The following is a 23375-nucleotide window of genomic DNA, read 5'->3' on the forward strand; positions in this document are numbered from 1 at the left end:
AACTCTGCTTTCTAACACCTTTAGGTGTAAAGCCCATGCTGAGGCTCTAGGCTGCCCATGACACACTGGTTGGATGTTCCTGGGGTAGGTGGCTTAGTCATCAGCTCTCCCCAACCCAGTTCATTTAATATGTCTTTATGGAGCACCTGCAGGACAGTTGTGATGCTGGAGCCTGAGGGAGAGAACAAGGAAGAAAGTAGATGAGGATCTTGTTTCACGGACCCCCAGAATCTAGGGAACAATTATGAATAGCCACAATACTATAGGAGAGCAGAGGAAGGAGTAATGTGCACAAACTGTCTAGAAGGGATTTCTTGGCTGGGATTTGAGGAATGAGAAGGGGCTGGCCAGGAGAAGCACTGTGTAGGAGCCGTCCAGGTGAGGAAGCACATCATGAGCAGAGATAGCAAGCTCCTCCAGGGGAATTCTAGATGAATGTGCTCAATTGCGGCCTGGCCACTTGAAAGGAGGGCAAATGTGTGAGTTGATTGGAGCACCTTGGCCAGACATCCTTGTGCAGGGCCCTGGGGGGTGATGGGAGATGAGGCAGTGATGGCTAGGCAGGTCTATCTTCAGGCATCTGTGCTGCCATTAGGAAGGACAGGCCATGACCAAATCATCCCTGAGCACAGTACTTCCCTCTGGCACAGGCACTGAGGAGCCTGAGTAGCATGACCTGACATGCTCCTCTTTAGGCTAGAGTAGTCCTCAGACCTTTGCAGTTCCTCTTGGACCCATCAGAGGTGAGTTCAGCCCCCCAAACCTTCCTTGTCCTCTGTCAGCTCCCAACCCAATCTCCGTCTGGCTGAGGTGGCCTCTTGGGACTCCCTCCAGCATCCAGAGTTTGGGGAATGTGGCCATGTATTTCCCCCTTATTTCCTTCAGTAGCCTTAGATTGCTTGTCCTGTTTCCTGGGGCCTCTTTTGTTTTCTGTCCTAAAAGCCCCCATGTGCCTCCAGGGAGCTGGGAGGAGGGGTGGTTGCGGGGATCTTGGCGCTAGTTCTACTTCCCAATTCTGGCTCATGGTGATGATGCCTGTAGTATCTATCTGGTGGCAGGGTAGCACATTGCTCTAGGTGGGAGCCTGCTGCTCGGCCCCTTTACTAAGCAGATCCTCCCTCTCCTTCCCTTTCTGGTCCTCCTGGCTCTCCGGGGCATCAGGGATTGGGCTCTGGCAGCTCTTACAGTGCTTCCCTCCCTGAGCCCCATCTACAAGCCACACACCTTCTGGCCTCATAGACAGGAATTGAGTGGGTGGGTGATGATATATAAGCCCAGGATTTGGGGAAGCCTCAGCAATCTGGAGTTAAGGATAGTCCCCTATTCCTGGTCCAGGCGGCCCTGCTCACAAGTTTTATCCAGGCCCAGGGTAGCTTGTGATCTCAGTCTGGACAGCTTCATCTGCCCTGGGCTCTGTGCCTGCTCTGACATCCTTTTTTAGGCATGTGGATCAGAAGCCCCTGGCTACCTGCTATTGCCTGCAGACCTGTCTTGATGTCATGGGCAGCCCTGGGTAACCTGCGTACCAGTGTGTTATCTAACCTGGCCTCTGGTTATGACATCTCACCAGTGGGTATACACAAGTGGATTGTTCATACCCGATGGCCTCTATTTGGTCTTCTGTTAGTGGGTAGCTTATATCTCTCCACCAGAGACTGTTAACTCATTAAAATGTTGCTATACCAGTGAAAAATTCATCCTTAGGATAAAATAAAAGTAAACATAATTTACCCTTTGGGCTTGACAAGTAGAAATTTGATATGTGAGGAGCCCTGATAAAGACTGGAGCTATCAGTTAAACAACAAAGCCATAGATGAGAGCAAAAGTATAAGTATAGGCAGCTGGACTAGATTTCTAGATATTGACTCTGCTGTGCTCACTTTATATGCCACGGTGTTGTTGCAGTAGTTTGTTATGCATGGAGATGGGTGAGGTTAAAGGTGAAAGATTCCCTTGTGCTAATGAGCCACCACTCACTTGGTGTTTACCAAGTGCCAGGCATTACACCAAGTCTTAGCACTTTATACATATTTCAGTTGATATTCACAGGAACCCTATTTGGTAGGTGCCTGTATTAACCCCATTTTACAGGCAAGAAAACTGAATCTCAGAGAGGTTACATTTCTTTTTTTTTTTTTTTTTTTTTTTTATATTTTATTTATTTTATTCATGAGAGACAGAGAGAAGCAGAGACATAGGCTGAGGGAGAAGCAGGCTCCCTGCAGAGATCCTGATACAGGACTCGATCCCAGGACCCCAGGATCATGAAGATGCTCTATCACTGAGCCACCCAAGCATCCCAAGAGGTTACATTTCTTACCCAAGGTCCCATAGCCGGCTAGATCCAATGCCCACCTTTCACCTAGAACTTGAAGGTGGATTTGAAAGGAAAGGGGATACTCTGTGGAGTGAACTCATGTGTCTAAACATGGCAGGCAGAGGAGCTTAGCATTTGTGAAGGTCTGCAGCCCATGCACACCTGTGCAGTTCACACAGTGAGAGCAGGCTTCAGGCATCTGCTGAGCATCCTGGATATAGTAGGTGCTCTGGGAGGTGGGCCTGAGCAGAAGGTGAGCATACCCTAGTCCTGCCCTCACACTGCCAGCTCCCAGCACAGGTGAAGTGACCACATGGAAGCGGGCACTAGAGACGAGGCTGGAGGCTAGTCTGTGTGAAGTTCATGTGGAGGCAGGTAGGAGTCCAGTGGGGAGAGAATCTTGAGAATGCAGAGGGTGAGGAAGGACTCAGGGAGGGGACACAAGGGGTTGGTGTAGAGTGTAGACAGAAACCCACCACAATGAATGGGCCCCGAGAGAGAAGTGGAGTGGAGCAGAGAGAGAGAGAGATGGGATCAGGGGAGGGAAAGGAGCAGGGAGAGAAGATGAGACCAGAGAGAGGAAGCTAGAGAGGCAGTTGGGAAGTTTCAGATTGCAAAAGTTTTTGAAACTCCAGTAGAGTTGCTAGATGTGTTGGGGCAAAGGGAAGCTATGGGCAGCTCTTGAGCAAGGGAGTAACCTGAATATGTACTGGGGTAGCATCAGTCTGAGTGCCATATGGCTGGGGAGGGTAAGTGCTATTAGGGAAACCAGCTTGGAAGCTACTGGAGTTAGCAGGAGTGAGGTGGGCCAGTCCCTGGGAGCCCCTGTTGGCTTCTGAGTGGTTGTTCTTGCCCATCATTTCACAACCCCCAGGGGCTGGGGACCGGCTCACCTTATTAAGTGCCTACTCTATACCTAGCATAAACTATTGGCCACCCAGGGGCCCCATGAAAGGTGGAGTCTGCCAGCAATCTACCAAGAGAAAGGGCAGCTGATGGAAGAGATCCTGCAAGTCTCTTCCTCAGGCACAGTGGAAATGGGGTCAGCTGTGTTTGGACTTCGCTGAAAATAGCAGAGAAAATACCAGGGAATTAAAAATACTTGCACCCCAAATCTTCTCTGGGTGTCAGCAGGTTTGTCAGAAGCTAGCTGAAGGGCAGCCTTGACTGACACCTCCCCTTCCTTACCCTGACCCTTCGCCTCAGACTTCCGGGATCCTGGTCAGGAGTCCACCCTCTGGCTGGCCACAGTTTGACCCTTATCATTGGGCCTGGCAAGTGACCGATCCTAGCTGAAGCATTTGCAGGATGAACTGGGTGTTGTACTGGGCACTCCAGATGCATCTCTGGGCTGGACCACTGTGGTGGCCTCCTGGTGCTCTCCCTATTCCACCTGGGTCCCCCTGTGGCATTTCCAGGACAGCACCCAGAGTGATCTGTGAACACATACACTATTTTACTTGCTCCTTGGTTCCAGGGTCTCTCAGCCTTGGTGCTGTTGGCATCTGAGACCAGGTAATTCTTTGTTGTGGGGGCTGTTCTGTGCACTAGGATATTTAGCACCAGCCCTGGCTCCTACCAATTAGATGCCAGTGGCAACCCCTCCCAAGTCGTGACAACCAAACATCGCTGAATGTCCCCTGGGTGCAAAATCAACCCCCATAAGAACCACTGCTCAGAAAGCTGCATCGTGTCCCTGCTTTCCACTCAGTAAAAGCCACAGTCCTTAGCACAGCCTGCAGAAACCCAGTTTCTCTGTGATCTTGTTTTCTACACCTCTCCCCTTATTCAGTCCACTCCAGTCACACTGACCTCCTTTGCTGTCTCTTAAATATGTGGAGCAGGACCACTTTTGCCTCAGGGCCTTTGCACTGGCTGTTCTGGCCGTCAGATTAATCTCCCACCAGATATCTGCATGACTCACTCTCTCCTTCAAGTATTTCCTCTAGTGTTACCTGAAGGACAACTACCCTGACTACCTGTCTCTTCCTTCTCACTGCCAACGCACACACCTTCCTACCCTGCACCACTCTTCCAGGTTTCCTGAGGCGCCCATCCTTCTCACATATCAGAGAAATTACTTATTATTTTTATTTGTATTATTTTTAGTTTATGTTCGGTTGCCAGTGGACTATGAACTCCGCAAAAGCAGGGATTTTTGGTCCATTTTGTTCATTGATGTGTTGTGGGTGCTCAGAGTAGTGCCCAGCACATAGTAGGTGCTCAGGGAATATTTGTTGTTGAATAAATGTATTTTCTTTCATCTTTGCAATAACCTTGAAAGTCAGTGTTCATACCCCCATACTGCAAATGAGGAAGCGGAGGTGCAAAAAAGATTGAGTAAATTGCCCCAAATCACATGGCCAGCAGGTGGGGGATCTGGAATTCAAACCACGGTTTGACTCCAAGGCCTGTATTCTTAGGGAAGCTGCACATATACAGAAGAAATGACTGCTGCTGAACCAGTGGTGGGGGGATGTTCTTTCTCCTTTTATGAATCTATAGGACTGGGGGGGGGGTACCTTCACCCCACATAGACTTGCATATGTACATATTACCTGGGAGTAACCATGGCAACAAAATTAATGGTAAGGAGTAATGGGATTGGCCCAAATGATAAATTAGGAAGTTTTTTTTGTTTGTTTGTTTTATGGAGGCATCCTTTGCTTTACAGAAGGATCCCCTTCGGGCTCTGTTTAATTACCTTCTGGAGGTTGTTTTAAATAGGCTCTGTCTTTGCTGCCTTTAGAGGTTTGGAAAAGCAGCTTGGAAGGAGGCAGAGGGGAAGGGGAGTGAGCCAGACTGGGGGCGGTGGCTCCTCCATCTGGGGTCTGGGTGCTGGGGTATGCCCTACTCCTCCCCCAGAAGCAGGGCTTTTCCTTCTGCCCACCCTCCACTCCTCTCTGGCATCTCCACTGGGCTTCTAATATTCTAATATTCAGATAGCAGCTCTGCTGAGACACTGGACATTTCTGAAAGCAGCAAACTTCCACATTGTTCCAGCAACCTCTCACCCAGACTGCTTCCCCTACCCCCACTCTGTCCTCATTGCCCAAGCTGAAAAATCAAGCAAGGTCCAAAGTCTAAAGTCCACACTGGTTTGTTGCTGCAGCGAGTAAGCTTCAGAGGATTGGGGCCACACATTTTTATGTTCCACCAGAGGCATAGAGTGACATGGGCTAAGCCAGAAGAGACATGCCATGTTGAGGAATTTGCTGGTTAAAGTGCAGCTGCTTCACAGGCTGAAGAGATGCCAGGACTCCCTGCCCTAGATTCTCAGGTGGCTGAACTGTCCACTGGACCTCCTTTGCCTCTCATCAAATGCTTCACATCCCAGGATGATCCTCGCCTGTACTCTGTTTGCAGGACTGACTTGGGAAACTTCAAGCTAGCAACCAGCTCTTGGCATGTGCTTCTGCTGCCATTACTGCCTCCAGCATCTGACTCATGGGTCCGGGGGGTCCCAGGGAAAAGCCCAGACCCAGGGTTCAGATCCGAGTCCTTGTTATGCTCTCTCTACAGGCTGAGTCTGGTGTCACACAGGAAGGGGCCCTTCCTTCCCTGCCTGATTAATTTTTTCAAACATTTTTATTTATTTATTTGAGATAGAGAGAGAGAATGAGCAAGGGAAGGCAGAGGGGCAGAAGGAGAAACAGGCTTCCTGCCCAGCAAGGAGCCCAACGCGGGCCTCAATCCCGGGACCCTGGGATCATGACCTGAGCCAAAGCCAGACGCTTAACTGACTGAGCCACCCAGGTGCCCCCTGCCTGGTTAATTTTTAAAAAAATCTAAGTCTACAGTATGCAATGGCTTGTACAAGAGACTGCAAATTTGTGGCTGAGTCAAAACCAAAAGCTATGACTCTGACTGTTGTTGCTGCAGCCTAGAGATGGATAAGTGCAAACAAGTTCAGGTCATGACTAGGAATTTTAGTTTAAATGAAGATGTCCCTCCCATCTCACCTGCCTCCTGAGGTGGGAGCATTGCCAGTTGTCACAAGAAGAGCCTCAAACACTATTTTAGTTTTCATTCCTTCTTCTGTCTCTGGAAAGGCCTCCCTGATATCATGGGAGGCAGTTTCCTGTAATCCCAAACAGGTTATCTTAGAGTTATACTAACTGTTATAAGAAAATATCTCAAAATGTACCAGCTCAAATAAGGTAGAAATTTCTTTCTCTCCCATGAAACAGTTCAAGTTCCAGGTGGGCAGATGGCTCAGCTGCACAGGATCATTCAGGGACCCAGCCTCCTTCCATCCTATTTCTACACCATCTCCCTGGACTGTCTTCTCTGCATGGCCCAGGGTGGGCTGCAGCCATATACCTGTGCCAGCTAACAGGAAGGAGACAAAGGCATGGTTGAGGGGTGGTGGGTGCTGGCCAGGGAGAGGCACATTTCATTTCCCCTGAGATGCCACTGGGGGACTCAGTCCCCTGGATGAGCCAAACCACAGAGGAGGCCGGGAAGTGCAGTGCACTAGATCTGCCACCTGCCCACCACTGTTCTGTTATTTTGGAAGAAGGGGACATAGATTTTGTTGGACACTTAACAGTCTGTGCCATAAGAAGTCAATAGAGAGTTTAGAAGTTGTACACCGTATTTCTATTTCTCTAGTGGTTACTTGTGATTTTTTCAACAATTTTTAAAGAGATTTTATTTATTTATTCATGAGAGACACAGAAAGAGAGAGAGAGGGGCAGAGACGTAGGCAAAGAGAGAAGCAGGCTCCATGCAGGGAGCCCACGCGGGACTCAATCCCAGGTCTCCAGGATCACGCCCTGGGCCGAAGGCGGTGCCAAACCGCTGAGCCACCCAAGCTGCCCTAACAATTATTTTGAATGGGGAACATATGAACAATGTACAGACTTCTAAAGATATAAAGCAAGTAGAGGATAAAAAAACAAGTTTCCTTAATTGCTGGTTCCTCTCCCTAGAGAAAACTTTAGTTTCTTCTGAATCCTGCCAGAGATATCTGCCTACCTGTATTCTTTTTTTTCTTTACATACTGATGATATAATAATGATAGGTTCAGAGGAATTCACTGGAACATGGTTATGATAGTAAAAGATGGCATGGTCAACAAAGGACAAATACCATATGATTCCACTTATATGAAATACCTAGAGTGGTCAGTTCAGAGAGATGGAGAGTAGGACGGTGGGGCCCAGAGCTGGGGGAGGGAGGAATAAGGTGTTAGGACTTACTGGTTACAGAGTGTCAGATGGGGAATATGAAAAGGTTCTGGAGGTGGATGGTGGATGGCTGTACAACAATGTGAATGTACTTAATGCCACTGAACTGCCACTTAAAAATGCTTAAAGTGGTAAATGTTAGGTTATGTATATTTTTCCACAAAAAAATGATGGAATATAGTGTCAAAGTCCACTCATAGGGTACAGTTTATAATATATTCACTCAAAATTTCTGTTAGGAAGAGGAGGGTAGCTCTCTGTGCACTGGTACGGAAAGGTCTCTGAAACACATAGATGCCGAAAGGGACAGAACAGCATGTGTCGGTGTGCCAGCACTTACAGATGGGTGCATGTGGTGGTCAGCAGTGGGGGGTCTGGAACCACGCTGCTTGTGTTCAGATCCCAGTGCTACTGTGGGACTTTGGGAAAGTCACGGAAGTTGTCTGTGCCTTAGTCTCCATATCTATGAAGTGAGGGTTAGTCCCTGCCTCATGGGGTTGTTGAGGAGATTAGTTTAGTTAGTACATTCAAAGCCCTCAGAAGGATGTCTCATACATATTGCTTGTTCCCTAAATGTGAATGAATGAATGAGTGAGGATGAATGGAACCGAGTCAGAGGTCATGAACTGTAGTTCTGGATCTGCCCGGGACCTTGAAGGTGACTCTGAGCTTTGGTTTCCTCACCTCACCTATAGAGCAGGTTTCTGCGTTTGAGAATGAAATCATTAATGGGAGAGAAGGTGCTCAGCCAAAGGGAGAAGCATGGAAATACTGTGTGAGACTTTGTCATCGCCTCTTCTCTGTGGCACCGGCCTCCCGGGGCCATGGGTGTGGTGGTGTCACCACAGGGTGGGGAACACCTCTGCGGCTCTGGCTGGGTCCCTGGCCTGACCCACTGACACCCCTGCTGAACTTCTGCCTTTGCTGATGAGCACCTCTGGCTGCCACCCCCACCCCTGCTCCTTGGTGGGTATGGAAGAGGCAGTCCTTGAACCTGAGAGCATGGATGTGCCTATGGGTTCCAAGCCCTGTGCTGCTGAGCTGGACTTTGGTAGGAGGGGAGCAGCAGATACTGGCGAGGGGCATCAGCCACAGGGCTGCAAGGAGGAGGTCCTGGGGCCCCAGGATGAGGTCAGCAAACTCTCTTCCTCTTCTTGTGCCTCAGGCTTGGCAGTCACCCTGACCAGACCAGACATTGAACTGGTCCAGAGGCCCCTGGAGGGTAGGGAGAACATGTGAGCCTGGGGGCCCATCTCCATCCTGCCACCAGCCCCTAGGGACCCTGGCTAAGTTACTTAATCTGAGATGAGTTACCTTGTCTGAAAATAATCTATCCATCTCACAGGCATGTTGTAGAAATGACGATAGAGATGAAGTTGCTTTGAAAAATAATTAAATCCTGGGGTACCTGGGTGGCTCAGTGGTTGAGTGTCTGCCCTTGGCTTGGGTGTGGTCCTGGGGTCCTGGGATCAAGTCCTGCATTGGGCTCCCCATGGAGAGCCTGCTTCTCCTGTCTCTGCTTCTGTTTCTGTCTCTCATGAATAATAAATAAAATCTAAAAATAATAATAATTAAATCTGTTAAAAAATATTACTTACTTGAATGATTTCTCTATTTTAGGCATTCATGGCACATGTCCTATGGGCTGAGTATTTTACATATACACATCTCATTTAAACTTCTGTATTAGGCAGGGTGAGCCAAGTGCTATAACAAACAACCCCAGATTTCAGCAACTTATGTCCTAAGGTCTGTTTCTATCTCATGTCAGAGTCCAGCCCTGCTCAGGAACTGAGCACATGCCGTTGTTCAGGGCCTGGGCTCCTTCACCTTGTAGCTTCACTGCCTTGCCAGCCTCTACTGGATCCTCTGCAGGAGCCCACAGTCCATTAGCCAGCACCCCATCACATGAGCCTACCTGACTATGAGGAAGGCTGGAAATACAGTCTTCACTATTTGCCCAAAGGGAAATGCAAACTGCCAAGGAGCCCCAGCATGGTTCTGCCCTACTCTTAAAACAATCCATGTCACTGATGGAGAAACTGAGGCACACAGGCAGAGTAATTTGCCCAGTGCCACACATCTAGTAAGTGATTTAAACACAGGCCTGCCTGGTTCTAATACCTGTTCTTTATACTGTTCTTTGATGTCTTAGACCAGTGTTTTCCACTCAGGCTGTTCATCAGAATCATGGAGAATTAGTTAAATCAATCCTTCCTTCCTTCCTTCCTTCCTTCCTTCCTTCCTTCCATCCTTCCTGAATTGTATGGAGAGATCTTTAATTTTTTTAAATAAAATTTTAATTTTAGAATAGCTTTAGATTTTCTGTGTGCCCAGCACTGTGGGAGATGCCAGGTGACAGCCTTGGAAGACAAGACAAGGAGCTGGACCTGGAAATGGAAGATTCTGATCCCAGGTGGGAAGTATAGGGTGTCAGAAGTCTGTGCACAGGGCCTGGGGTCACACCAAACATGGTGCTAGGACTGGAGGTACAGTGCATGAAGGCATTTTCTGAGCAAAGGCAGATCGGCCTTTTATCCTTTTGTTTTACCTCTTTGCCATTATGCTCTGACTTACCTTCTTTGGCCAACAATGATTCTGCAATTGATTTTTCTCTCTTCAGTCCCCTTTTTCCATAGTTATTATTTCTTAAAAATTGACCACTTCTAATCTTTGTGGGTCTGGAATCGCAAACAATCAAACATGTTTGACATATATCTAGGGATACCTGAAACGCTCAGTGGTTGAGCATCCGCCTTTGGCACAGGTTGTGATCCTGGAGTCCCGGGATTGAGTCCCACATTAGGCTCCCTGCATGGAGCCTGCTTCTCCCTCTGCCTGTGTCTCTGCCTCTTTCTCTGTGTGTCTCATGAATAAATAATTAAAATCTTAAAAAGATGAAATGCATCTAAAATAAAGGTAATTAAGCTGTGAATTAAGACTGGAGGGACCCTGTTGTGAGTAAAATGCATAAACTTTTGAACATCAATCTTATGCTTCTGTGTCTGGTATCCAGTGGCCTTCTGCAGCTTAATTTATATTCCAGATGACAACATTGCCATATAAACAAAGCATAACTGAACCATTCTATTGTAAAACTAACATCAATTGCCGGCTACCTCCTCCCTCTCACCTCATACTTTCTTGCTCCTTTAAAAGTGCCCACATGTAAATTTTTATTTACTACGTTTTCTTGATTCCAAAAAGTTTATCTGTGTTTTAACATCTCTCAAATGGGGTGACTCTTTTAATGGATGGAGGTCTTGGGATTATGTTATATTTTTTCTTCTCGGCGGTACATGATAGTGTACCTTAGAATCGATGAAATGCAGTATTTATATCATTTGAAGGAATTGTTGATGGTTCCGTCTGTCCAGCCTGTCTCCCATACTGTGCTGGAGAGACAACCTCACTGTTCATTTGAAAGTAACTTTCAGGAAGCCTGGGTGGCTCAGTGGTTGAGCACCTGCCTTTGGCTCAGGGTGTGATCCTGAGGTCTTGGGATAGAGTCCTGCATTGGGCTCCCCACAGGGAGCCTGCTTCTCTCTCTGCCTATGTCTTTGCCTCTCTGTGTCTCTCATGAATAAATAAATAAAATCTTTTAAAAAGAAAAAATAAGAAAGTAACTCTCTCCTCCTTACAACCTTCTTATAACAACTACAACAAGAGGGATAATATACCCTCAGCAGTCAGCAGGGGTTGGTGCCCAGTGCTGCCTCAGGGCACTTATCTATACATCTTCCACAATGTTGGAAGCACGGCTGTTATCCACATTTTACAGATAAGGAAATGGAGGTTCCAAGGAAGAAGTGGCAAAGCCAGGAATCCAGACAGCCTGTCCAGCTTTGAAAAATCATGCTATGCTGCCTTCTTCAGTGGGAGACCATTGAAGTATCTCCAATGAAATCAGGGCTTCATGCCTGGCTACACCTTAGAATCAACTAGAGAATTGCTGGAAGAATTTTTCAAGTAACTTTAGAGCAAGCCAGAGTAGAGAACCCTTGGTTTAAATGATCTACACGAGATCCCCTGGTTCTGCTGTCCTGGGATCCCTGATGTTGGAGCCCCGGGGAAGCTGCCAGACCTGGGGATGCCAGAACAGCCTGAGCCTCTGTGCCCTTTGGAGCTGGATCTCTTAGTTAAAAGATGTGGCTTATGAGACCTTCAACTGATATATGCCTTTAACTTTTGTCCTTTCTTTTCCTTTTTTTCTCCTCTCTCTCCCACCCTTCCTTCTTTGCAGCTCTGGAGTGCACAGAAAATCAAGCAGGTAATTCAGTTTTGGATTCGTTTCCTTCCCTCCTCTGTGGACCTTGCCCTGCCCTGTCCTGGGGATTTGTGGCTGTGCTGAGTGCCAGAGCTCAGGCCCCTTGCCTTTTCCTGGGCCCCTGAGCACCTTCCCTGTGGGGTCCTTCTACAAATCCTTCTTATGGGCCTACTAAATATCAGGCATGGGGACAGAGGACTTGCCAGGTAGACACAGTCCCACTACCCTGCACTCAGCTTTGAGGGTTAGTCAGGAAAAGCCTATTTGTGGCACGTGTTTGGTTTTCTCTTGCGTTGAATGATGGGACAGGACTGACTGGGTCAGTCCTTCTGGGGGAGCTCTTTTCCTCCTTCCTCCCTCTGCCTTCCCCCTGCCCGCTCCCTCCCCTTCCCACAGTCACCCTGTGCTCTGTTCCCTGCTCTTGCCAGGCTATTCTACACCCAGATACCAATGAGAAGATCTTCATGCCCTTTAGAATGTCGGGTAAGTTCCTGGGACCCTCCTGTTTCTGCCCAGCCTCAGGGGCTTACCATGGTCACAGCTCCAGGAGCATCCAGGTGCACCAACTTGAGGAAGGGCCGAACCCGTTACACGCATGGCCACATTTGTACCTGCGTGTTCACCTTGGCTCGACTGTATAAGTCTCTGGCCAGGCTTCAGGATCACCTATGGGGTTTTACAAAAAAAAATCCCCATCTGCCTTTTCTGCCTGAGCAGTTGGGGTGGAGTGAAGGCCTCCACAGGTGAATCTGGAACTCCTCCCAGGTTATACGCTACTCACTTAGTGGCAGCCTCAGGGGTGACACCAAATTCGGGCAAGCCCTGCATGCTGTGAGTCACTCCTCTCTTACCTACCTGTGCACACTGCACTCTTTCCTTCCAAACCATGCTCCCTTGGAGGCACTCAATCCCCAGGTTCACCTGTACTCCAGAATGCATGCACTGCATTTGTGCTACTGTGACACACAGGGAAGACAGATTCCCATTTTCTGGAGACCAGTGGCAGAAGGGATGGGGTGGGAGAGTGGGCATGAGATCCCTGCCTCCAGGAAGTGCCTGCCCTTAGGAAGTCCCTGCTCTGTGGTCACTAGAGGGATAGCTCTGTAAGCATGAGCTTAGTAGCCTGGAAAGTGTTTGCTCACATGGGGCCTGGGGTTCGCATGTTTGCCCTACCTGTAGTTCTGAGAGGCTACAGGTCTTGTCCAGAGTCAGGCTCACACCAGAGAGCTGATGCCTCCTCCATGCCATTTCTCAGTGGACTGGACACTTTTGCAGGCTGGGTGGAGGACTGCTGGCCACTGCCTTGGAAGTCCTCAGGTGACTGGAGAATGGGTCTCTGTCAGGGGGTATTCTCAGCTGGGTCAGTCAGGATCCCTAGCCCCAGAAAGCCTGACCTCACATGAGTGAGAGAACAACCACATGACCTCACTGTGCTAATGGAGGCAGTGAGAGCCCAATGATCCTCCTTGCTTTGCTGTGAGGAGCCCCAGGCTGCCAAGGCTTGAGCATCCTGTAGCCATGGCTGCAGGTCCTAGCCCCTACACAGGGCCACAGCAGGCTCTCACCTGGAGCCTAGATTCTCTTGTAGTTCTCCAGACAAACCTTGGATCTGTCTCCAGAGGAATGTGGGTAGGGGAGTGACAGACAGCTCCTGTGCATGCGTAATTACCACACTCAGGAAACTTTGCTTTGGATAACCCAGATAAGCATGGTTCTCTGCTGTCCCACATCCAGCTGACTGATGGCCCCGAGTGAGAGGTCAGGCTGCCTGCTGACTGCAGGGTGGGGACAATGGGCAGAGCCTCCCGTAGTCCAGGGGAGTGAGCAGTGAGGCAGTGGTGCCCTGGGGCCTGGCTGCGTTTCACATCAGCTCTCTTCCACCCTACTGATGACGTCTAGCGCGGTATGAGAAAGTCAAAGAGTACCTCTGGCACATAGAGTTACACATCTCAAGTGTGTGGGGAGTTCCCTTCCCAGAACTGGTCATGATGCTGGGGAAGTAAGGATGTGTGCTAGAAAGGCAAGATGAGAGGAGGAGGACATTCCAGGGCCTTTGAAGAAAATGTATTGTGTGTAGTGAGTGTGGGCAGGGGACATTGTACCTCATGGGGGAAATCATGGGACGAACACCAAGTGTAGCATGGTGGCCCTCCCAACAATGGGCAGCCCTGCCCTTAGCAACCAGCCTCTGAGTTTTGGGGAGGGTAAGAAATGTCTGGCTATAGGGGGACAGAGAAAGAGCAGCTGGGGGACACAGGGGAGCCCTCTATCCTGGGGAGGGCTGAGCCAGGAGAAGATCTGGAGCCTGGAGGGGCCTCCTGCCTTGCTGACCGGAGCTCTCTCACTGGGCCATTGAAAGGCAAACCCAGAAGTCTCTTCTGGTGTCTATCCTTTGAGAGGTGGATGGGGTGGAATGGGGTGGGACTGTAAGACCTGACCCTTTTCTCTCCTTTCTCAGGTTATATTCCTTTTGGAACGCCAATTGTAAGTTATTACCTCAAAGTGTTTTCTTTTCCAAAAAAATGTTTAATGTATGACTTTATATCACTATTCATAAATATTTGAGATGTTGATTTAAGATACAACCCTGGAGCGGAATTATCAGATAAAGTGGACAATAAGTCTTTTTAATTCTCTTGATGTGTATTGTCAAATTTCTTTTCATAAAGGCATGGCAATGTGCACCCAGCACGGGGCCTCGAAGTACGTGTGTCCCTGCACACTCCCATCCCAAGTATTGTCACTAAGACATGCTAGTTACAGGGAAGTTTCCCCAAAAAGCTTAGGGAGTCAGAAAATAAGCACACCTTTTAAAACCTAAAGTCTAAAATTAGAAAGGATTCAGTATTCTTTTTGCTTAGTTTTGGAATCAGGGTTATATTTGCTTTTTTAAAAAATATGTATAAGAGCAAAACTAATGTACAGAAAGGTGCATTCATCATGCATGTACAGCTTGGTAAGTTTTCAGAAAGCAAGCACATCCAAACACTCAATTAGATTTAGAGCATTAGCAGCATCTCAGGAACCTCTCCTGGATTCCTCAGTGCCACAGGGAATCACTTTTCTGACTTTCCCTCACTACGTTCCAGTTTTGCCTATCACTGAATTTTATATAAATGGAATCATCAGAATGTCCTTTTTTTAGTCTGGCTTCTTTCACTCAAAGTTGTGTGTGAGACTCATGCACATTGTTGTACATAGTATTAATTTGTTCTTTTTTCATTGCTGACTGCCTCACATCCCCATTGTTATAACTATATCAAAATTTATTTATCCATCCTGTTTTTGGTGAACATTGGGCCAGTTCCAGTTTGGAGTTCACAACACAGTGCTGCTTTGAACGTGAATGTAGAAATCTTTTAGGGGATATTTTCCCTCATCTCTCCTGGATTATACTACAGGGCTAAAGAGTGAACAATGGAATGCAGCATGTGATCCTAGAACCTGGATCAGGACTGGGGCAGGGGTGTGTGTGAAATGGTATGCGGTCTCTTGTAAGGGGAAACATACGCTCATATACGATGTGGGCCAGCCACTGTACTTTTAGGGATTTACTTCAAGAGGAATGAATACGTATGTCTACATGAAATCTGTACGCAAATGTTTATAGTTGCTTTCTTCATTTTAGCCTAAAACTGTAAAAAAAAGAAAGAAAAGAAAAGAAAAGAAAAGAAAAGAAAAGAAAAGAAAAGAAAAGAAAGGAAAAGAATGACCAACAGATACTAAAACCATGAGTGAAAATCTGATTGGGAGCAGAGTCATTACCTAGTCTTGAAGTTTCCTCTATATTTCATAGATATCCTTCCTTCTATATTTATTTGCGGGCCCCCTCCTGTAAACAAGATTTTTTTCCTTCTCCCTCTCCCTTTAATGTTTTTAAAATTATCAGTATGGTCAGTACATTTTGCATAGTCGGTTGGTAATGATTTACTTCTGTTTTTATTCATTTTGATATAAAAATTGTGCCTAAATGTGACAAGTAGGAAAACTCTAAAGCAGTTTCTTTATCCATTTGACATGCCCTTCTTCTCCTTTGAGTACTTCAGTACTTTTTTGGCACAATATATGGATATTCCAGACTCATCTTGTACTTTCTGTGCCCCAGTCCTACAATCATGCATTTCTTCAAAGAGCTCTCATTCCTTTCAGAGGGGAATGGCATTTGGATACCAAGATCTGAATTTGAGGTGTGCTCACCATTGCTGGAATGTCATTGTTTCTAGGCCCTCTTAGCATTCAGAGCTAGGAGATGGAGCTTCAGAATGATGAGTTCATGCCAACATACCAATCCAGCATCTCAGAGGTCTTGCCCTCTTCCTATTCCATATTTATATCTCCCTCTTTCCCAAATGAGAATCCAAGAACCATATATGTACTCGCTTACCAAATCTTACACACAAATGAAAGAATTTCAGAATCGCTACATCAACACTACTCCCCAAAAGTGTATTAAGTGAAACTCAAGATTTCTTTGAAGTTCTTTTTGTTCTTAGACTATATCCTGCTGAGAGTATTCACAGAATTGTTTTCAAAAGTTATTTGAATTAATGTGTTTCTTCTGTGTGGTTATGTTATTTGTTTGATATATAGTTAGGTTTATTTATGTTGTTGGCATTCAGTTTCCCTATTCTTATTGATTTGGTTTTTTTGAAGTATATAAAATATCAACATCACTCAAAAGTTAAAGCTATATAAAAAAGCATTAAAAAGTTCCATTCCCCTCCTTATCCCTTCTATCTCCAGCCCATCCATCCTCTGTAGGCCAACATTTTTATCCTTCCTATTTCTCTTTGTAAAAGTAAGCAGATACAAACATATATCTCCTTTTTCCTTATACAAAAGGTCACATTCTACATATACTCTTTGCACAATCTTTTTTCCATTTAATGACATATTCTGGAAATCATGGCCTATCAGTTATAGAGATCTTCCTCAGTTTTTTTTTTTAATAACTATATAGTAGTCTACTATATGGAAGTACCATAATTTACTCAGCTCATTTCCTGCATGTGGACATTTGGACTGTTTCCACTGTTTTGCCATTATGAATAATGTCAGAGTGGGTAATCCTGTACATGTTGTGTTGATACTGTTAGAGATGTTTTGTGAGGGTAAATTTCTAACTTCTATGAAAGGACTAATTAAATAGACATTTCTGGAAACACTGAGAATGAAAAAAGAGAGAAGATGCAAATAATATTAGGAATAAAAAGTACAATAGGGCAGCGCGCGTGGCTCAGCGGTTTAGCGCCACCTACAGCCCAGGGCCGGATCCTGGGGACCCGGGACTGAGTCCCACATCGGGCTCCCTGCATGGAGCCTGCTTCTCCCTCTGCCTGTGTCTCTGCCTCTCTCTCTCTCTCTGTGTCTCTCATGAATAAATAAATAAAATATTTTTTAAAAAAAGTACAATAACTATAGATACAATAGAAGTTTAAAAGATCAGAATACATTGAACGATCTGGGGTAATAAATTTGAAGATCTGAAAGAACAGGACACCTTTCTGAGAGAGTATAGCTTCCCAAAGATCACCAAGAGCAAATATAGAATTTGAATAGACTATGAATAGAGAGAAATTAAATAAGTTGTTTAAAATACATGCACCAAAGAACTAATAAAACATCACCAGTAGACTTGCACTATCTTCAAGGTGACTACTCTCAAAAGAATAGCCAAATTCAATTTTTGTTAAACTCCTAAAAGAGAGTAAAAAAGGGAAATATTCCCCAATTCATTCATGAGGTACTTTGAGACAAATACCAAAGAAGTAAATGGAAGAAAGAAAAAATTAAAGGCAAATATCACTTATGAAATTACACATAGTAGTCTAAGTGAAATAACAAATTGAACCCAGCAATGCATTAAAACACATCATCACCAAATAATTTTTACCAAGAATGGTAACATTAGAGAATGTATTAATATAGTTAATCACAGGGCGCTTGGGTGGCTCAGTCATTTAAGCATCTGCCTTGCCTCAGGTCATGATCCTGGAATCCTAAGATCGACCCCCATGACCCCCATGTCGGGCTCCCTGCTCAGTGGGGAGCCTGCTTCTCCCTCTCCCTCTGCCACTCCCCCTGCTTGTGCTTGCTGTCTCTCTCTCTCCCATCCTGTCAAATAAATAAATAAAAATCTTTAAAAAGAAATATAGTTCACCACACTAACAAATTGAGAGGAGAAATGTGATAATCTTGGTAGATTTAGAAAAATCATTTGATTAAATGAAATATAACTACATTTATGATTTTTTTTAAAAGGCAGATTAGATTCAGAAGGGAACTTTATTAACTTATAGAGGTCTATTAAAAAAAATAAAATCCCAACCGCAAAACAAGCATCATTCTCAAAGATGAAACAGATAAAGGTAAATCCTCAATGTCTGGAACAGGGTACAAATACTTGATATGCAGCATTTCCCTAGAAGACTAGCAAGTACACTAAGATATGAAAAAATAAATAAGTAATAATAGGATTGGAAAGTAAGAAACAAAATCATTCATGAGGATAGTCAAACTATTACAACTATTACTTTTAAAAGATGTCTAGATGTAAGAACACTATATTAAAAATTGTTGGAGGCCCATGAACCTGCAAAAAACATAAAAAAATATGATATTAAAAAAAAGATAACCTTTACAGTAGCACTTAAAACTATAAGATACTGTAGCAACATTTTTCTAGGTATGTCTCCTAAGACAAGGGAAACAAAAGCAAAAATAAAATCTAGGGATTACATCAGAATAAAAAGTCCTCAACTCACCTGGCCCCATAAACTTACCTAGGTAACTTTCAAAACATCCTGAACACCTATGAATTTGACCTGAGATATAAAGACAGAACAGCTGGAATGCTACAGAGAAGAGTTTTCACTTCTATCAAGGTAGAAAGGTGAAAAAAGAAAAAAGAATAAAGTGGGGGAGGGGCACCGCGAGTGGCTGGGCTAAAGCAGAGCTGTGACACCCTCCGGGGCAGGAAAGCCCAGCCCCAGCGAGGCGGGAAGGTTAAAAATCTGGGCAGGATTTTTCCCAGACAGAAAAGTGCTTAGCAAGGAAATCGGACAAAAATCCCAGGAGGGGTAGTGATGCCTCCAGTTTCCCAGAGTCACTGTAAAAGGAGGGGCGCTCGGGGGGGAAAGCATACCGCAAACCCCGGACCAATCTCGGTAAAGGGCCCCACAGCCCCTGGGGAATTTGGGAGAAGCCAGTCGGTTAGGCGGGCAGCTCCGGACGGAGGTGGCTAAGCCCGGTTCCCTTCGGGAGAGGCGGCCCCAGGAGCACGATTCCAGCAGTGCAGGCCCCGGATCCCAGGGCGCCGGGTGGACACAGCCCACGATCCTGCGTTTCCCCCAGGACAGGTGGGGTGGGCACAGGACATCGAGGACTCTCCTGCCGCTGGGCGCCCCCAAGCTGTACAGATCAGTGCACCCGCACCGGCACAGGAGCCTCTAGGCCAGTGCAGACTGGGAGACTGAGGTAGTTACTGCAGGGAGCTGACTCCAGGGCTGGAGACCTGGTCAACGTCAGTGTTGTTTTTCCGCCTTGTTCCACTTTGTACCTGGGAGAGATGGGGCCACCAGGGAACAGAGGCCTCACGGGGTAAACAGCTCCCACTGAGCCTGGCACCCGGCAGGGGGTGGGCATCTCCCCCAGGTACACACACCTAAGAATAAGCACAGCAGCCCTCTCCCAGAAGATCAGCTGGAAGAACAGGGGAAGAGCAAGTTCTTGACCAAATAGCACTGGAAAGCTCCAGGACTGAAGGAAAATAGTATATAGAACTAGAGGGTCCTTTTTTTTTTCTTTTTCTATTTCGACCCATTTTTATAGCAGACTAAAAATTTCCAATATTTTTTCTCTTTTCCTACTTTAACTACAATATTTTACCAGCTCTCCATTTTAAGTTTTTTCCTTTTTGACTTTCATATTTCTACATTTACAAGTCTTAGATATATTTTTCACTTCCGGATTCCCTTCAACATATTCAATTTAATTTTGGTAAATATATGAGATATGGGCTTTTGTTTTTTGTTTTCTCTGTCTCGTTTTGTTCTACAATGGCGGAAGTTAATACCTTCTAAAACATGACCAACATACCCCAAGAACCAAGTGGAACACTGTGTTGTTTCATTCTGTGAGATTGTATTCTCTCTTCCTTCTCATTCTGCCCCTCTCTTTTATCTTGTTTATCTTTTGGTGGTCAATGTTGGAGCTTTCTATAAGTATTTCTGGTTAATATAAATTTGGGATTGAGTATTATCTAATATACAGAACAAAATACACTCAGAACCAAGAGGATCACCCTCTAGGACCCCTTAGGTAGACTACATTCTCTCTCCACTACCACTTCCTCACCACCACCATCCCCGTCTTCTTTCCCCCTCTTTTTCTTTTCTTTACTTTTTTCTTTCCTTTAAAAATTCTTTTTCTTCTTTGGTTTTTTAATTTTTACTACTTTGTTTTAATTTTTTTTTCACTTTAGTGGTCCTTTCGTTTTATTTTGTTCTGTTTTTTCTCCTTTATTTTCTGGACTCTGACCTCTTTGGAATCATCTAAGATATTTTAACTAGGTCATGGTTGATATTTTTGACTCAGCCTGCTCGTACAGCCACTCTGCACTGGACAAAATGACTTGAAGGAAGAATTCACCAAAAAAGAAAGAACCAGAAACAGTACTCTCTGTCACAGAGTTACAGATTTGGATTTCAATACGATGTCAGAAATTCAATTCAGAAGTACTGGTAAATAAAGCTACTGGTGGCTCTGGAAAAAAAAAAAAAAAAGCATAAAGGATTCTAGAGACTTTGTTCCTGCGGAATTCAGATATAATCAGGCCGAAATTAAAAATAGATTAAATGAGATGCAATCCGAACTGGATGTTCTAACTGCTAGGGTTAATGAGGTGGAAGAGAGAGTGAGTGACATAGAAGACAAGTTGATGGTAAGGAAGGAAGCTGAGGAAAAAAGAGAAAAACAATTAAGACGCCATGAGGAAAGGTTTAGGGAAATAAATGATAGCTTGAGAAGGAGGAATATTTATCTAATTGGGATTCCAGAAGAGGCTGAGAGAGAGAGAACCACAAAGTATATTAGAACAAATCATAGCTGAGAACCTCCCTAACCTGGGGAAGGAAACGGGCATTCAGCTCCAAGAGATAGAGAGGACCTCCCCCCCCCAAAAAAAAATCAATTAAGGGACGCCTGTGTGACTCAGAGGTTGAGCATCTGCCTTCAGCTCAGGGCGTGATCCCGGAGACCCGGGATCGAGTCCCACATCAGGCTTCCTGCATGGAGCCTGCTTCCCCCTCTGCCTGTGTCTCTGCCTCTCTCTTTCTCTCTCTCTTTTTCTCTGTTTCTCATGAATAAATGAAATCTTTAAAAAAAATCAATAAAAACCATCCAACACCTCAACATTAAATAGTGAAACTTGCAAATTTCAAATATAAAGAGAAAGTTTTTAAAGCAGCGAGAGACAAGAGATTCTTAACGTATATGGGGAGAAATATCAGATTAACAGCAGACCTCTCCACAGAGACCTGGCAGGCCAGAAAGGGCTGGCATGATATATACAGGGTACTAAATGAGAAGAACATGCAGCCAAGAATACTTTATCCATCAAGACTGTCATTCAGAATAGAAAGAGAGATAAAGAGCTTCCAAGATAGTCAGAAACTGAAAGAATATGTGGCCGCCAAACCAGCTCTGCAAGAAATATTAGGGGGATCCTGTAAAAAAAAGAGGGAACCCAAAGAAACAATCCACAAAACAGGGACTGTATATGTAATATGATAAAACTAAATTCATATCTTTCAATAGTTACTCTGATCATGAATGGGCTAAATGATCCCATCAAAAGATGCAGCATATTGGACTGGATAAAAAAGCAAGACCCATCTCTATGCCATCTACAAGAGACTCATTTTAGACCTAAGGGCACCTTCAGCCTGAAAATGAAGGGATGGAGAACCATTCACCATTCAAAGGGTCCTTAAAAGAAAACTGGGGTAGCAATCCTCATATCAGATGAATTAATGTTTATACCAAAGACTGTAGTAAGAGATTAAGAGGGACACTATATCATACTTAAAGGGTCTAACATACAAGAAGACCTAACAATCATGAATATTTATGCCCCTAATGTGGGAGCTGCCAAGTATATCAATTAATAATTAAAGTAAAGAGATACTTAGATAATAATACACTAATAGTAGGAGATGTCAACATGGCATTTTTCAGCAAATGACATCTTCTAAGCAGAGCATCACCAAAGAAACAAGGGTCTTAAATGATACACTGGACCAAATAGATTTCATAGATATATACTGAACTTTTCATCTGAACACAAGTGAATACACATTCTTCTCAAGTGCACATGGAACTTTCTCCAGAATAGACCACATACTGGGTCACAAATCAGGTCTCAACCGATACTAAAAGATTAGGATTGTCCCCTGCATATTTTCAGATCACAGTGCTTTGAAACTAGAACTCAATCACAAGAAGAAATTTGGAAGAAACTCAAACACATGGAGGTTAAAGAGCATCCTACTAAAAGATGAATGGGTCAACCAGGAAATTAGAGATGAATTAAAAAGATTCATGGAAACTAATGAAAATGAAGATACAACCATTCAAAATCTTTGGGATACAGCAAAGGGGTTCTAAGGGGCAAATACATCGCAATACAAGCCTCCCTCAAAAAATTGGAAAACACTCAAATACACAAGCTAACTTTGCACCTAAAGGAATTGGAGAAAGAACAGCAAGTAAAACCTACACCAAGCAGAAGAGAGATAATAAAGATTCGAACAGAACTCAATGAAATAGAGACTAGGAGAACTGTAGAACAGATCAACAAAATCAGGAGTTGGTTCTTTGAAAGAATTAATAAGAGATAAATAGCCAGCCTTATTAAAAGAAAGAGAAAAGACTCTAATAAAATCACAAATTAAAGAGGAGAGATTACAACCAATACCGAGGAAATACAAATGATTTTAAAAACGTATTATGAGCAGCTATGTGCCAACAAATTAGACAATCTAGAAGAAATGGATGCATTTCTGGAAAACCACAAATTACCAAAACTGGAAGAAATAGAAAACCCGAACAGGCCAATAACCAGTGAGGAAATTGAAGCAGTCATCAAACACCTCCCAAGACACAAAAGTCCAGGGCCAGATGGCTTCCCAGTGGAATTTTATCAAACATTTAGGGAAGATATAATACGTATTCTACTAAAGCTGTTTCCAAGAATAGAAAGGGAGGCTTCCAAACTTGTTTTATGAGGCCAGCATTACCTCGATTCCAAAACCAGACCAAGACCACACCAAAAAGGAGAATTATAGACCAATATCCCTAATAAACATGGATGCAAAAATTCTTACCAAGATACTAGTCAATAGGATCCAACAGTAAATCAAAAAGATTATTCACCATGACCAAGTGGGATTTATCCCTGGGATGCAAGGATGGTTCAATACTCATAAAACAATCAACGTGATAGATCACATCAATAGGAGATAAATCAAGAACCTTATGATCCTCAACAGATGCAGAGAAAGCATTTGACAAAATACAGCATCCATTCCTGATCAAAAC

At 44.8% G+C, this 23375-nt stretch overlaps 1 protein-coding gene across 14 annotated transcripts in view; it reads left to right on the forward strand.

The window, feature by feature from the left end:
- SFXN5 (sideroflexin 5) overlaps positions 1–23375 on the forward strand; it is a 122687-nt gene that overhangs the window by 27344 nt on the left and 71968 nt on the right. For all 14 annotated transcript variants that reach the window (XM_025453566.3, XM_025453564.3, XM_025453567.3 and 11 more), the window contains 3 exons: positions 11754–11780; positions 12206–12260; positions 14236–14261. In XM_025453566.3, coding sequence (XP_025309351.1) covers positions 11754–11780; positions 12206–12260; positions 14236–14261 — 108 coding nt within the window. The remainder of the gene's footprint in view (positions 1–11753; positions 11781–12205; positions 12261–14235; positions 14262–23375) is intronic.

Source organism: Canis lupus, chromosome 17 (genome assembly GCF_003254725.2).
Source record: "Canis lupus dingo isolate Sandy chromosome 17, ASM325472v2, whole genome shotgun sequence".
NCBI lineage: Eukaryota > Metazoa > Chordata > Mammalia > Carnivora > Canidae > Canis > Canis lupus.